The sequence below is a fragment of the Pomacea canaliculata genome, linkage group LG11 (assembly GCF_003073045.1).
Source record: "Pomacea canaliculata isolate SZHN2017 linkage group LG11, ASM307304v1, whole genome shotgun sequence".
Lineage (NCBI taxonomy): Eukaryota > Metazoa > Mollusca > Gastropoda > Architaenioglossa > Ampullariidae > Pomacea > Pomacea canaliculata.
Genome location: NC_037600.1, coordinates 11,607,147 through 11,621,852, shown reverse-complemented (window position 1 = coordinate 11,621,852; position 14,706 = coordinate 11,607,147). Strand labels below are relative to the sequence as shown.

General features: G+C 41.3%; 3 protein-coding genes across 3 annotated transcripts; 2 read left to right on the top strand and 1 right to left on the bottom strand.

Moving 5' to 3' along the window:
* Positions 1-171: 171 nt before the first annotated feature.
* Positions 172-5,540, top strand: LOC112575839 (tripartite motif-containing protein 45-like). The gene is made up of 6 exons (XM_025257896.1): positions 172-441; positions 1,291-2,485; positions 2,804-2,935; positions 3,770-3,850; positions 4,228-4,401; positions 4,763-5,540. The coding sequence occupies exons 1-6, from the start codon at positions 425-427 to the stop codon at positions 4,796-4,798; spliced, it is 1,635 nt and encodes a 544-aa protein (XP_025113681.1). The 5' UTR covers positions 172-424; the 3' UTR covers positions 4,799-5,540.
* A 140-nt stretch (positions 5,541-5,680) lies between these two features.
* On the top strand, positions 5,681-10,264 carry LOC112575840 (E3 ubiquitin-protein ligase TRIM56-like). Its single transcript, XM_025257897.1, has 6 exons — positions 5,681-5,834; positions 7,024-8,123; positions 8,475-8,624; positions 8,991-9,146; positions 9,414-9,593; positions 10,087-10,264. Exons 2-6 carry the CDS (start codon positions 7,038-7,040, stop codon positions 10,117-10,119), a joined length of 1,605 nt encoding a protein of 534 aa, XP_025113682.1. The 5' UTR covers positions 5,681-5,834; positions 7,024-7,037; the 3' UTR covers positions 10,120-10,264.
* A 1,015-nt stretch (positions 10,265-11,279) lies between these two features.
* LOC112575841 (transcription intermediary factor 1-alpha-like) lies at positions 11,280-14,599 on the bottom strand. Its single transcript, XM_025257898.1, has 4 exons — positions 14,346-14,599; positions 12,033-13,125; positions 11,737-11,904; positions 11,280-11,449 (listed from the first exon to the last, which is right to left on the bottom strand). Exons 2-3 carry the CDS (start codon positions 13,116-13,118, stop codon positions 11,881-11,883), a joined length of 1,110 nt encoding a protein of 369 aa, XP_025113683.1. The 5' UTR covers positions 13,119-13,125; positions 14,346-14,599; the 3' UTR covers positions 11,280-11,449; positions 11,737-11,880.
* Between the last annotated feature and the right edge of the window lie 107 nt (positions 14,600-14,706).

Below are 14,706 nucleotides of genomic sequence, written 5' to 3'. Positions count from 1 at the left end.
AATGGACTTCCAAGTCACGTCCATCTTTACCCCATAAACAACTAAAACTTTCTCGAATATACACACGGAGAATCTAAAGTTAACCCAAGCCATAACAAACATCTTCAACCAATATATTGCCCTTACAAGCTACTGGAATTTCCCGATGAGAAGAACAGTCTGTCATAATGTTTACCGTGACCCGCAACGTGTCAAACTTCACGTGCAATGTTTATTCACAACAGTGCAGCGGAGCCAAGGGAAAGACAAACTTCTTGTCCTTCTGTAGAATAATCTAAGTGAAAACAACAAGCATTTGTTTTGAGAAGTGACCTACAGGCTCTTTTGGGGTAATCAAACGAGAAGAAAGACGAAGTGAAGGAGGAAGTGGAAGATTACAACGGGGAGAGAGAGAGTGCCGAGGGCAACGACATAGTTGTTGATCATGGAAGACAGCTCCATGTAAGCACATCTGATTTTAATTTCGATCTTATTGGCGATCTTACTCAAAATATATTTCATGTGCCTTCATTTACTAACAATCTTGAGAAACGTGCTAAAGCCAATTTAGGGTATTAATTATGCCAATGGCATATATATATATTGTACGTGTATGTGTATGTTCACTAAGAAGAGAAGAAGAATTCGTTAGTTTGCCAAGTAATACTCGCTCGTACACTTGCACTTTAAACAAGCCCTCCAGACTACGAGAAGACATATTTACCGTTGGTCTTGGTTTACATAGGCTAAGCTTCGGCAAAAAAACTGTTTCTCAACCGGGAAGTTCTGTCCCGGTTCTGACCCCAGAGGGCACGTGACTGGATGGCATTCAGCAGCGACACGTTTTATGTATTTATGCGTACATGCAATACATGTACAATTTTAATATACTGAGATTAAAAAATGTCTATAGCTATCACGAGCATGCATTCTACAGTTTGTCACCTCTTCTAAACGTCCGTCTATTTATAGACTACATACCCTATTTATAGCACCACCCTCGCCTCTCGCTCGACATTTCAGTTTGAGTGGTAGCGGCGAGATAGGAGTTGCGACTGTATCAGACTTTATGATTTACACCAATCACTAAATCACAGTCCATATAGCTACAGATATAAAAGTGATATTTTAAAAACTGGACATGCACATTCACACTATAATTAACACTCTATTGAGAAAATTCTTGATTTTTGTCTAATTGTTGTGTGAAACGCAAAACAGTAACTTTCAAAAACTTTTTACAAAGGTCGTTACATTCAGTTAGACTGTGGGTTCTCAGCAATGTTTTTGTGGTGACTCTCTCTGTGGTAGAACCGATCTCAAGGAGGTGGCAAAACCGTGTGACCCTGAGGCACAGGATCCTGAGCCACAGAACCTTGAGTCACAGGATCCTGAGCCACAGAACATTGAGCCACAGCATCCTGAGCCACAGGACCTTGAGCCACAGGACCTTGAGACAACGTGCCCCAAGTGTCACAGTAACTTCGTCACGCCCAAAATTTTACCATGTGGTCATCTCTTCTGCAAAGACTGCATCGTATCAGTCATAGACTCACAGATGCAGCCATGTTGTCCTCGATGCAATAATCCGTTCTTTTCTCCAGCAGAGAAAGAAAAAAGCAGTCCAGTCATCCTGGCTGAGTCGCTGCCAACGGATTTCGTGATGGAGGCGCTGGCGAGGAGCGCTGACCTCCTCGCTCACGAACCCCTATGTCGCGTGTGCGATGACGTCAGGGCCGAGTCCATCTGCTTGCAATGCCGTGACATGTTGTGCGCAGTGTGCACCAATGCCCACAAAAAGTTGTCTATGAGCAGCTCTCACGAGGTGGTGAGTCTCAGCACTGTCCCAGTTAAGAGTCTGGCTGTCACCCAACCTTTGATGTGTCGTGTCCACACGGAGAAACAAGCGGATTTTTTTTGCTCGGACCACAGCGTGGCTGTCTGCGGGTTATGCAGCGTCAAGAAGCACCGAGAGTGTTCTCAGGTTCGAGAACTCGGTGAAGAAGTGGAGTCGGCGGATAATGCCCTCAACGGCATGACCCAGGTCCTTGCACAGGTGGAGGAGAAGCTGCAGCATGCCATAGGTCAACTGAACGAACGTCTCCATGAAGTTGACTTCAGCGAGCAGGAGGACACGAAAAGCGTGGACGACGCTTGCGAATATCTTCTGAAGCTGGTGAAGGATTTCCAGAAGAAGCTAAAGGACAAATCCCACGACTCACATGAAAAGGTCAGGAAGTCACTGAGTGACGTCAAAAACGGCCTGGTCAAGCGGTCCGAAGAAGTGACGTCACACAAAAGTATCGTGAGGCGCGCCAGAGAGGTGGCGGTCCTTCCGGCCAAGATAGAGGTCAGCAAGACTCTGACGGAGAGGATCAACGGCCTTGACCTCAAAGTCGTCCTGGATCGGGACGTGGGGAAGGATCCTGTGACGACCGCAAAGTTTTGTGAGGAAGTGGTCACAAAGGTAAAGAAAGAGTTGACGGAAGAAGATGATCCACCTAGGGTAAGCTCCTTGTTTTCCTCTTTAATAATAATAACAATAAAAATACTATTGTCACTGATATAAGATAATGACGAAGATGATGAAAAAAACGAAAGAGATAAAAACCAAAAAGACAATGGCGACGACAAAGAAAAAGAATGTGATGATGACGGCAAAGAAGAAGAAGAAGAAGAAGAAGAAGAAGAAGAAGAAGATGATGAGGATGATGATGATGGACACAAAGACGAAAACAGATAACGACGACGAAAAGGAAGAAGAAAAAGACGGTGGCTGACACTAAAATGCCGTTCATCTGCTCTCTCGTGCTTGTTTGTATAGACGTCAAGGGACCACAATCCACCAATTTCTCCCATCAGCCCTTGGGGTCCCTGGAGAGGACATGACGTGGCCTATTTTGAGGGCTGCGTAGTTACCTCGTACGAACCTTTACAGCCGAACACCTTGTATCAGGTAATGATACATAATACATAATGATACGTAATTTAACAGTGATCGACATGATGGTAAGGATCTGAGGAGGAGTTAGAGAAGGATACTGATGATGCCGATAGTGACAGAGTCAGTCTTACGGAAAACCTCTAATGCAACACAGAGCCATAGTTACTGTAGTGTTAAACATGTATATTAACACAAGAGTGAAGAACTGTGTTCAGAAGAGTGTTTCTAAATACACGTAAGCTCCATGATGCTTGGGCCTGTCCATCTCTTATGAGCAAATACAAAAATGTGATTTCCCAGGCTTGAACAACGGTTAGTACTCATTAACCCAGTGAGAAAAACAAGATGGCAAATACTAACGCACACAATACTTCTTCAACTTGCTTTATATGGTGTAGGTTTTTAACTACTACATCAAAAATGCATTTCTCTTTGTTATCACTTTAATTATTATCTAATAGCTTTTGGCTGTGACAGTGTGCAAGCCTCTTAAAAAATAATCCATTTCAGTAATACACAACTCTCCTACCTCCCAAATAAATCACCTTAAACCAAGAAAAGCCAAAAAAAAAAAAACAAAAAAACAACAACAACACCAAAACAAAAAAACAAAAAAACAAAACAAAAACAAAAAGCAAAAAAAAAAAAACCCAACAACAACAATATAAAAACAATTACAAACAATAACAAAGATTATTAAAAATCCACACACAAAAAAATTACAGAACGATTGTAAGAAAAATCATACATTCTAGTAGTAGTTTTTTAAATGCTACTTTTCAAAAGTCAGATATAGGACCAGTGGTGATGAAATACTTTAAAGTTTTTTTTTGTGTAAACATGCAGATAAGGCTGGACGAAAATTCTAAGAGAAGTCACATGTATTATGGTGTGTCAGGAAACGACTCTGCCAGCGGTGAACGAAAGGTGTGTTGACGGTTTGACCTTACAATCTTGAAGGTTTTGTGTTTACCTGATATACTTTTGTGGTTACTCTTTGTTCCTCGATCTCCATCCGTTAAGTTAATCAAATTTCTGTTGGCAAGTAGGCAACTTTTAAATATCGCACGGAGCCAGAGAGATGCAAATAGTCAAATAGGTACAACTGTCAAAAACAGCAACTCAGCAAGTTTCAATTTTGCTTAACTACCGCCTAAAATCCGAAAGAATGATGAAAGATAGCAGGAATTCACGAAGCACCAGTCTTATTAGTTTTTTAATTAAAGATGTATAGCTTCAATCTTCCTACATCCACTTTTGTAAGAATGTTAACAAGTTTACCTGACATTTTGAACGTTTGACAGGGGCTAGTATTTGCCGCGTGGAGGCAGGTGAGTACTGAAGGAAGTGTGGCTGGACTGATGATAGATTCCTTGAACCATCTTCACTTTTACCTTGATGGAGAAGACATAGGAACAGAGACAAAAGGTATTCCACGACCCTGCTATGCTCTTGTCAAGTTCAAACATCAAATGAAGGTAGGAAGTGAACTCCACTCAGTCTTTTTTACCGCAAATGCAATTTGAGCTTAAATTCATAAATGGAAATGTTGCTTTTGTCGACACTGTTTACCGGTTTACGAATATCAATTCTAGATTATAATGTAAGAGAGTGCTGCTAATAGAAAGATACACTTGTATAAGGTAGACATCGGATTCTTGTTTCGTACCCAGAAACCAGAATATTCTCACCTGTTGAGAGAGTTACATTTTGAAACAGTAGGCAGTCACACCAACAGACATTAATTAACAAATAAAGCACTATTGTGCATTTCATATAATGGCTAAAAGATATATTAGTCTGCATTTAAGTTCAGCGTTTATTTTTATTTTTTTGCAGGTAACATGGCTTCCCTTAGACAGAAAATTTGATTGAAAAGGACGACGATCTGGAGAATGCTTATTTGTTCCGCCATGGTCTTGACAATCACTTCTGTGTTATCTGCGATGGAAATCTCTCCACGTACTACTCCATCGAAAAAAATCTTTTTTATGATGAAGCATTTGCTGTAAATAAGCCTCTACCCTTTAGTGTATCTGGGAAATGTATGCTATAATGCTATGCGATACATCAAATACATAAATATATTTTAGCAATAACATTTCAGTTCTGTTGATAGGTATGCACTGAGAATGTCACATATGTCTATATATATGTGTGTGTGTATACATGTCCTGAAAATGGTCGTTAATGTTGTTGCGTGTAATGGTCATTTGCCTTTTGACATACTTAGATGTTCATAATATTTTTGCAATCAAACAAATGTTTTCGACATTAAGATTTTTTAAAACTATGTATTTAAAGTTCGTTCTTCGTTCATCATTAAAGTTATTAATAACCATATGTACTCCTATTTGTGCATTAGTATATTTTGATTATATCCTAATTTCCTGCTTTCGTGTCTTTAAAAAAAAGGTTTTCATCGCCAAATATTATTGATGTCGTTCTAAGATATTCTGTATTTTTTGTAATAAAGTTAATTGTCACTTATAGGTGTGTGTAAAAAATGCCAAATGGCAGGATGAAAGATAGTTTTCTTCTTTCTTTTATTCAGTCTTCTTCCCTGTTCATTTCTTCATCTTCACAAACTATGTTTCATATATTTATATTTAATACTGTTTTGTAGTGCTTATTTATCTCCCTTCATTTATGACGGGAATTTCCAAACCATTGTTTTCATGCATGCGCGCGCTGACCTGACCAACGAGCTAATATTACTGAATGGAAATTCCCGGAGAGCGAGGGTGCTATATTTAGACTGGCTGTGTATTTATGGCGTCAACGTCACGCGAAGCTGTCTTGTGTTCAACTCAGTGGGCAGTGTCTCGTACAGTAGATATGTAAACCTGTTTCGACTTGCTGTATCTACGGAGAGAGCTGTAAAACAGTTGGCATTCTCTTCAAGGACCAGGTAAGTAGTACAATTGTTAAATTTGTTTGATTTTTCAAGGCTACAAAAGTTGAACTGCTTTCAGGACACCTACTTTCAAATGTTATTTTTAACTCTTATATTTACAGTATAATCTCTGAGCTTCCGCTTTTAATGTAATCTTTAATTTAGCTAATAAGGAAGCTATGGCTGCATTGTGCTTCTAAAGAATGTAACAATCGCAGATCAACATTTTCGTGAAACGTGTTGATATAAAAGGTGTTGATTTGAGGTAGAACGAAGTATCAAGGGAGAATACACCACCGCTCCTGGGATGTGTGGATTACCTCCCATGTGAGCTCTTAGTGTAGTTGGTAATCGCCTAATCTTACAGTGGCATGTGTAGATACAATATAAATACAATTTTTGCAATAAGTGACATAAGCATAGACAATGACAAAAAAGTAAAATGTGCAAAATATTCTTGCAAAAAATTAAATCAAGTTCTTGCAAAACACTTTGTTTTTGAGACTGGTTTGGCGTCTTCCTATCTCTACTATACGTCCTGCATTTAATTATTCATTTATTTATTTATTTGTATTATTTGTTGAAAAAGTTTGTTATTTCATTCTAAACTTTTATGAAAGCAGACGTTGAGTATTTGTATAACCGGGTGCACGAACGTACGTGTGCGTGTGTGTGTGAGAGAGAACTCGAACATTTTATTGACAAGACCATTCCAGCCAATGTCACCTTTGCACAGAGAGAGAGAGTTACAATATTGTTATCATTGGTGACATACAAGTCGTGTAGGGTCACAGCAGCGTGTCAGAGTGTCACGATGTCTCATCGATCACTGTCTGATTTTGCGAGTGTGCAATAAGCTATAGACACTAACGACAGCGGGAATTTTAGGCCAGTTACTTTCGCTTTCGTTTCTTTAAAAAAGAAAAAAATTCTTCCCTGAAGATTGTTGAATAATGTTTCGTTATTTGGTCACGACAACCAGTACACCCTCTACATGCAGTAATTAATCTAATTTAATCCAAAAATTTTAAGCTAAGGTTACATTTTATTTAATTTAAACTCTGATCTGACGTCGATGGCGATTTTGGAAAATAATTGTAAACAATTCCATAAAAGGGTATTATGGTTTTAGTTGTAAAAGCATACAAATTACCTACATAAAAGCCTGAATTACTCAATGGCTGTTTTTTTTTAACACCCTCAGTACAAAGTACAAACATGGCGACAGCCGCGAGGGCCGTCAAGGAGACGGAGTGTCGGGTGTGCGGCGAGGATTACATCGACCCCAAGATCCTACCCTGCGGACATCTCTTGTGCCGCGACTGCATCACCTCGCGGTTAAGTTCCGCCACAGAACCCGCCTGCCCGCAATGCGCATGCGCCATCGTGACTGCCGAGGAACGATCAGGACGGAGCCTAGCAGAGATCGCGGATGCTCTGCCCACGGACCTGGCCATGGAGTCGCTGGTGGAGAGCATGCAGGTGCTGGGGCAGGAGCACTCGTGCTGCGTATGCGCTGCGCCTGCAGTCTGCATCTGCTTGAACTGTCTGGACTTGATGTGCAGCAAGTGCCAGACGGTGCACCAGAAGTTGACCGCCACGCGCTATCACGTGGTGGAACACGTGGCAGCACTGACACCGGAAGGTCTTGCCGGCAGGCGGCCGGCGTTGTGTTGTAATCATGGCGACCGACGCGCCGACCATTTTTGCGGTGGCCACGGCGTGGCCCTGTGCAGCGCATGCGCCGTGACAGAGCACAAGGCGTGCCATCGGTTGGGCAAGATGGAGGACGCAATGAAAGACGCCGACAGCTCGCTGGTTAAGCTGCGGGACAAGCTGGACGGAGCACTGCGGCAAGTGGAGGAGACCTTGTCTCACCTGGACGATTGCATGAGAGAGGCGGACTCCAGCGAAGAGGCTGCCGTGGTGCAGGTGGACAAAGCCTGCGACCTCATCCACGCCCTGGTCGAATCCAGCCGACAGAAGTCTAAGGAATTCTTCCAGAACGCCCTCGCCAGCCTCAAGGATGCCCTGCTGGGCGAGAAGGCCAGCCTGGCTCAGCAGCGCCGGAAGCTCAAGGCACAGCGACACCTGGTGGAGCGAACCAGGAGGCGAACTCCACACCACAGGCTGAAAGACATGGAGACCCCGCTGACGAAACATGTAGATGGCCTGGACCTTGCATGTACCTTGCCGGCGCATCTGAATGTCGTCTCACTGCCCAAGATGATCGTTGATGCTTCCGTGATCCGGGAAATTGAAAAGCTTTTGAAAAAGATGGGGCGACTGGAGGATGGCGACCAGGTAAGCGCTTTCTTTACCGTTGTCTCCAGTGCACGTCTGTGGTCATCCTTCTGCATAGCATCTCGTATGTCCATCACATTTCTGACCGCTGTTCAACATCAACCTTGTGAACTTTTCATCTCCATGACTACAGCTGTAGGTCAAACATCTCCACTTTCCTTCTCACTGGTCTGCGGGTAGTCGTCAAGGTGTTTGTAACTTGTCGTATACATTAGGGAGCAAGTGTATTTGACTTATTACACTATTCATCGTCCAGTTGATGTATATGAATGATACGCACGATGGATATCACTGAGTAGTGAATAGTGTTTACGTACATGTTGATGACACTATTTACATTTGTTCACACAGGCACCAGTCTTCGTGTTCCACGAAAACCGTGGGACCGGCATTCGTCTGACGAACTACAAAATGACAGCGGAAAGGATGCAGCCGGAGGAGAGCTTCGGAAATGGTGTTGTTGTGTCACGTGATGCGATGGTGGAGAACATCTTGTATGAAGTAAGACATGATGTTTGTAAGTTGTTGTTGTTGTTGTTGTTTGTTGATGATGATGATGAGAGACGAAGCTACGACTACGACGACGATGATGGTGTGGTTTTGGTGATGGTTTTGATGGTGGTGAGATAAATACGAAACGATTGAAATGAAATCGAAAGAACTAAAGCTAAGGTTATGTCATTTCTGTGGGTTTGGTCCCTCTCACAGTTTCATCTAACATTTGTCTTGTAGACAGAATAAAAATTGTTTGCCCTCTAGAGTGAACTCCACAGGATGGCTTTTCAATCTTTAGGTCACGTGATCAGAGCATTATCTCAGGCAATGGATTTCAGCTTGACTGATCATGTCGCTTTGATGTGTATACAGGTCACAGTGGACGGAATAGGTGAGTTTCACTGGAACACCTTAACCCTTGGTGTGACGGGAACCCATCCTGCACAGCTTGCTGTGACGATGTGGTCCGAGGACCTGGAAGATTCCATCATCATCCGACACAGTGGGGTCAGCCGCCACGGAAAAATAGTGAGTCTCTATATGACGACTAGTGTTTGGAGTTGTGTTTGTGTTCAAATGAACAAGCTTTTTAACCACACTGCTTCATCAACAACCATTCACGAAAAGTAAAATTTGGAGCTTAAAAATCATGAAACTGAGTTCAGCTGAGACGAAATCATACAAGCATTCTTTCATTTTTGAACGTTTACGACTTCTACTACAAGCAAAGAAGGAAAGAAAGTAAGGCTTGAGGTATTTTAAGCTTATCAAGCATTTCTTTTCCATTGTCAACAGTTTAAGGTTAATTATGGACTGGCTCTTAAGAAACTGGAAGTCGGGAGTCGAGTTGGAGTACTAGTGGACCCATCAAACAACCTTCACCTGTACATCAACGGTCACGACCAGGGAGTCGCAGCCCAAAACGTTCCACAGCCATGTTTCGCCGTCTTTGATGTTTGCAACAGAGTGTTTCAGGTGAGAGACTTAGGTACACCTTACAAAATATCGAGTGGAGGGAGGAATACACCTTAAAAAATATCGAGTGGAGTGAGGAATTGCCTCTAGAACTGAGAAATTTCAAGCAGGTAGGACCTTGTTATTGGTAGTTTCCAGTAATGTAGAGCTTGTCGGTAATGAACTTTTCCGTGACACAGAGTTCTAGTTTTCCTTGAAGTCACTTTGTTTCCAAATCTTTTCTCTGCCTTTCTTCTTGCTCTTGCTTCATCATCATATTCTTTTTTTAATTCATTTTTTTGTTTTCTTTTATATATTTTTCTCTATTTTAATCATCATGCATGATCGTCATTGTTTTACTTTCCTCATATTTTGCTCCCCCAAAAGTTGTTGCTATTGTTATTCTTGAAGTATAATTTGAATTTGTCCTTCCTTCACTGTCGTTATTTTGGGTATTACATGTATTAAACATGCCCTGTTTGGCACCTACTACCTTACTAGTTTTGCTGTGCAGGTTACAGCCCTTCCTACATCGAGGATGGCATGAGAAAAAGAAATGTGAAACAACAAGGAAAGCAATCGTACTCATGAGGCTGAGGACTAAACACAAATGAATCCCGAAAATATTAAACAATTCTTTATTTCAAGAGAAAATAGCATTAGCATTAACTTAGGTCACCGGTCTGGCCGTGAACAGGGTTCATTATGTTATGAGTAATACGGGGTTTCTGATGGATTTCAAAATAATTTATTTTATTATTAATTATTAATTTCATAAATTATTTATTTATGTGTTAAGAATAATTACCAAAAGCTCGTGCATATTTTAACTATGCATTGAGTGTTGGTCAGATAAATGATGACTTCAGTCTTTAGAGCATGAAAGCATTTTAATTTCAGACTTTTTTAAAATATCTTTGCTGTAATACTTTTATCCTATCAGTGTTCTTTTCTTTTGTTGACAAGAGTTAAAGTCCTCTTATAGCTGACCTCTGTATAATTAAATCACATCGTTAGATAATGATCTCTATCATTTACTGCAATTTAAATTTAATATTTATTATGTTTTGTCTGTCCTTGCATCTTTTGGCTGTCGTTCATCACAACTTTCGCTTTTGTGCAAAAGATGTTCTGCGCGTTGATCATTTTAAACTGCTATCACCATTTTGTAAACATCTCAAAGACTTTTCTATTTAAAACCTTGATTTGAGGCATGTTAACATTTCAAATGTGTGAAAAGAATGAAACATCATCTATTGTAATTATTGTGGTCTCTTACCTCTAATAACAGTACAGCATCTGAATATATTCAAATATTAACAGTATATTAAATGAACACTAAAATATCTAAAACATACATAAACTCAGGAAGACATTTCCACGTGTTCTACCTTGTCGTCTAAAGCGCTTTGAAGTAATCTCCTAGTGCACTCCTCGATTGTCAAATATTGTTTGAACATGGAAGGTGCACTTGTATCATGGGAAATAATTGATATATTTATATCGCTGCAATTACCTTTGTATGCATTCACCTGTTGAATAATAAATCCTTTTGTCAATAACTTACTCGAATTCATTTGAGTAAATGTGGGCGGAAACTGGTATTAGGGATAATGAAAATGGCCGATGACTATTAATCCACTCATCGATGTCGAGGTTAATAATTTAGTAAATTATTCATTGTCAGTCGACAGAGGAGTGAGTGTCTAAAATCCCAACAGCAAACTGTAGTTCTGCGTGAGTAGAGCTCATCATGCGTATCTGGTCTTATGGGAGAGTCGTTAGGAAGGATTTGTTAAAAGTCATCGGTGTCTGGAGAGAGTCCAGCTTCACAATGACTTCATTGTTTTTGATGTCCAAGACGTAGCCTGTGTAGCCTGCACAATTAACAATATTGTTATCACTTTCATAGTCAAATTATATAAGTTAGGAAGACAGCATACACACAAGAGACATCAGGAGAAGACTGATACTATATTGAGAAATCTTGAGAATATTGAGAAATGTTATCATATTAATCATCAAAAAGGTGACTGTCCCTTATTCGCCGCAATCGTTCCTGTGAAGTGCTGTGAGCAAATTATTGTAAAATTATGATGATGATTATGATTATTATTGCTTAACAGAGATTGCATAATTATTAAATTAATAACTTAAAACATACCCATTAAAATCCCTTCATTGATGCCAACTCTCTGACCAACAACTACACTATTACACTCTTGGACATCGCCAACTGGACAGGAATCTCCATCACCGCCGGTGTGGCCAGAGTGACTGGATGAACTTGATGACAGAGGCTCCATGTCTACCATTGGACCACGCAGCTCTGCTGCAAGTAAGACATGAAAAGAGCAATTACTCCAGTATATATATATTGCTATAGGAGCAGGACGAGGGAGTAAAGGAATAAACCAAAAGGAGCAGTAATTTAATGTCAAAGTATAACCTCAGGTTTACCCAAGACTCGGTCGTCCGATGTCCTAACCGCTGAAGATCGTCGACCACTCGCATGACGACCTCTTCACACCATTTCGCACTGGGTACCGGCTTCGCCAACACATGACCCGTCAGGTCAGCCGTAAGGTCAAGGCTGTTGACCCTGTCTATCAGAGCTTGGGTCACGTGTATCAGCGCGGGACGTGGCGCCACTGCTCTGGCTCGCGTCACGATTTGCTTGTGTGACGTCATCTTCCAAAAACGGTTTTTCAGGGCGGCTCTGACGTCATGCAGTGAGGCCCTGGCTTTGGAATGTACGTCACGTGTCCTTTCTTTCAGATGGTTGCGACAAACGTCCACTTGTTGCTGAAGGTAGTCAAATATTTTGTCCACCTCGGCCATGTTTGCTTTCTCGTCGGCATCCACTTCCTGGAGACGGGAGTTCAGCTGACGTAGCGCTTGATCCAGGTTTTGTTCTGCGTTGCCAAGGGTGACGATCAAACCGCCTAGTAAACTGTCAGCCGTCCTCATCTGGTCGTGAAGCTCTTTTACCTGTGTGCATTCCCGGTGCTTGAGAAAACTGCAGGAGAGGCAGAGAACGAGACCATGCTGAACACAAAAGAGAGACTGTTTGTCGCCGTGGTCAGCACACAGTGCAGGGCGGCTGGCAGCCAGACGTTCAGGTGTCACAGTGCTGACACTCTCCACATCGTGACTGCGACTCATGGACATCTTCTTGTGTATCTTGGCGCACGCTGAACACATCATGTCCATGCACTGCATACAGATAAAGTCTGCCGTCACGCCATCACACACACAACAAATTCGATCCTTAGCCAGCACACGAGCGCTCTCCACGAGCGCTTCCATCACAAAGTCTGTTGGCAGGGCGTCAGCAACATCGGCAGAGCTTCGGTTTAACTGGTCTCGGGGCTCGACAATAGGACATCTACAAAGTGGGCAGCCTGCGTCGGACCGTGTGTCTGTCCACGAAATGACACAATTTTTGCAGAGAAGATGACCGCATGGTAAGATCTTGGGTGTGGTGAAGTCCTTTGTGCACACGGCACACTCCATTTCATGTGGCGGAGCCGAATTCGCAGACATAATAAAACTGTAAAGAAAAATGTTGGTTGTAGATGTAATCAACGGAACGATTAACTAAAGAAATTAAAGTTATACCTTTTTGAAATACCACATTTATGAGTATAAGTGAAATGTCTCGTTCGTCAATGTAAAATAGAACTATGCGTGATGGGTGACGTTCGTCAGTGTAAGATAGCAACATGTGGGAAGCGTCACATGTAAACACACACAGTCAGGACTACATCACGTGATCCTTAGCATTAACTTCCCGTGATGGGGCTTTTCATTCAATATTCATTCTACAGGTGTAGTCGATCATTCACTTAATTTGTTTTCAATATTTTGATAAAACATTTTCCAAAGTTTCTGTCATCATCCATCATCTCATTTTCGTCTCCTGGGGAAATTGTATTTATTCCCCGGATCACCTGCTCCCTAAACTGTGAATTATGTTTTCCTTTCTAAATTCTCCTCCAAATACTTTGTTGTCGAAAACGTGAATGGAATTTTTTGTGATCTTGTATCACCTGCTTTAATGTTTCTTGAGCCTCTTTAAGAGACAGGCTACGACACTGACAGTTGTTACTTCAACAATCTGTGTGTGTGTAAAAGCCATAGCATCTGGTGAGCTTGCCAGCCGTTTGATTGCAAGAGCAACACGAGTAAACACTCGAATGTTGATAAAGAAAGTGAGTGCAAGTGAACTATGTTATGTTTAGAGCACAATCTCTGATATCTCCGAGCGATTTTCTGGTGTTTTTTTAACACCTTCGCCAGCCAACGTATTTCTGGTTATAAAAAAGTTTCTTAATAATGCTCTTTTAATTTGGTCACATTTCTTTAGCACCACTAAACTATGTCATTGTTAATGAAAGCATCATCAAACGAAGTTTATCAGTTAAGACATTCGCAAAGTGTTAGTAACCATTCATCGTCCGGGCAATAACAAAGGGCGACATGACTGACTGATTTCCTTGTCAAACATGTCACATATGAAGTATTGCAATGATGTTGAGGAACATGTGATAGATCCTTTGCAATAAATTATCCTGTTAAACATCTTCCATGATCTGTCAAGGAACTTTGCTCTAACCACAGGGCGGACACTGTTGTAAAGATGCAAGTCAATATATAGACTGTAAATACTTATATGGGAACCCTTCTGTAATGTAACACGTCTTCATATATTCTACGTTACATTTCATGATTCGCTTTACCAAATAAAAAATGTATCCGTCCATTACTCACACTTTTCTTTCGAAGTCCTCTGCTTCAGCTTCACGGCTTCTTGTGGTTTTATCTCGGTAGCCCAACCTTCATCACAAATCTCGCGATAACAGAAGGTCAACAGGCTGGAGCATGTCATGTGATGAATTATGTGATTGCATGTAATCAATACGAAACAGAAGGCGTTACAAGGCTGCATACGTCACGCAGAACATTTCACAAACAACAGGAGAGAGGCACACAAACTGGAGGATCCAAGAAATCACTGTTCCTAAATGAGCTCTATAACACGTCCTTGTGTACTATTCACTGAAGTGCCTTATCATTAGGATTGATTGGGGGCTGTCAGAGTATTTGCATCCTTCCCCTTACAAATCTCATA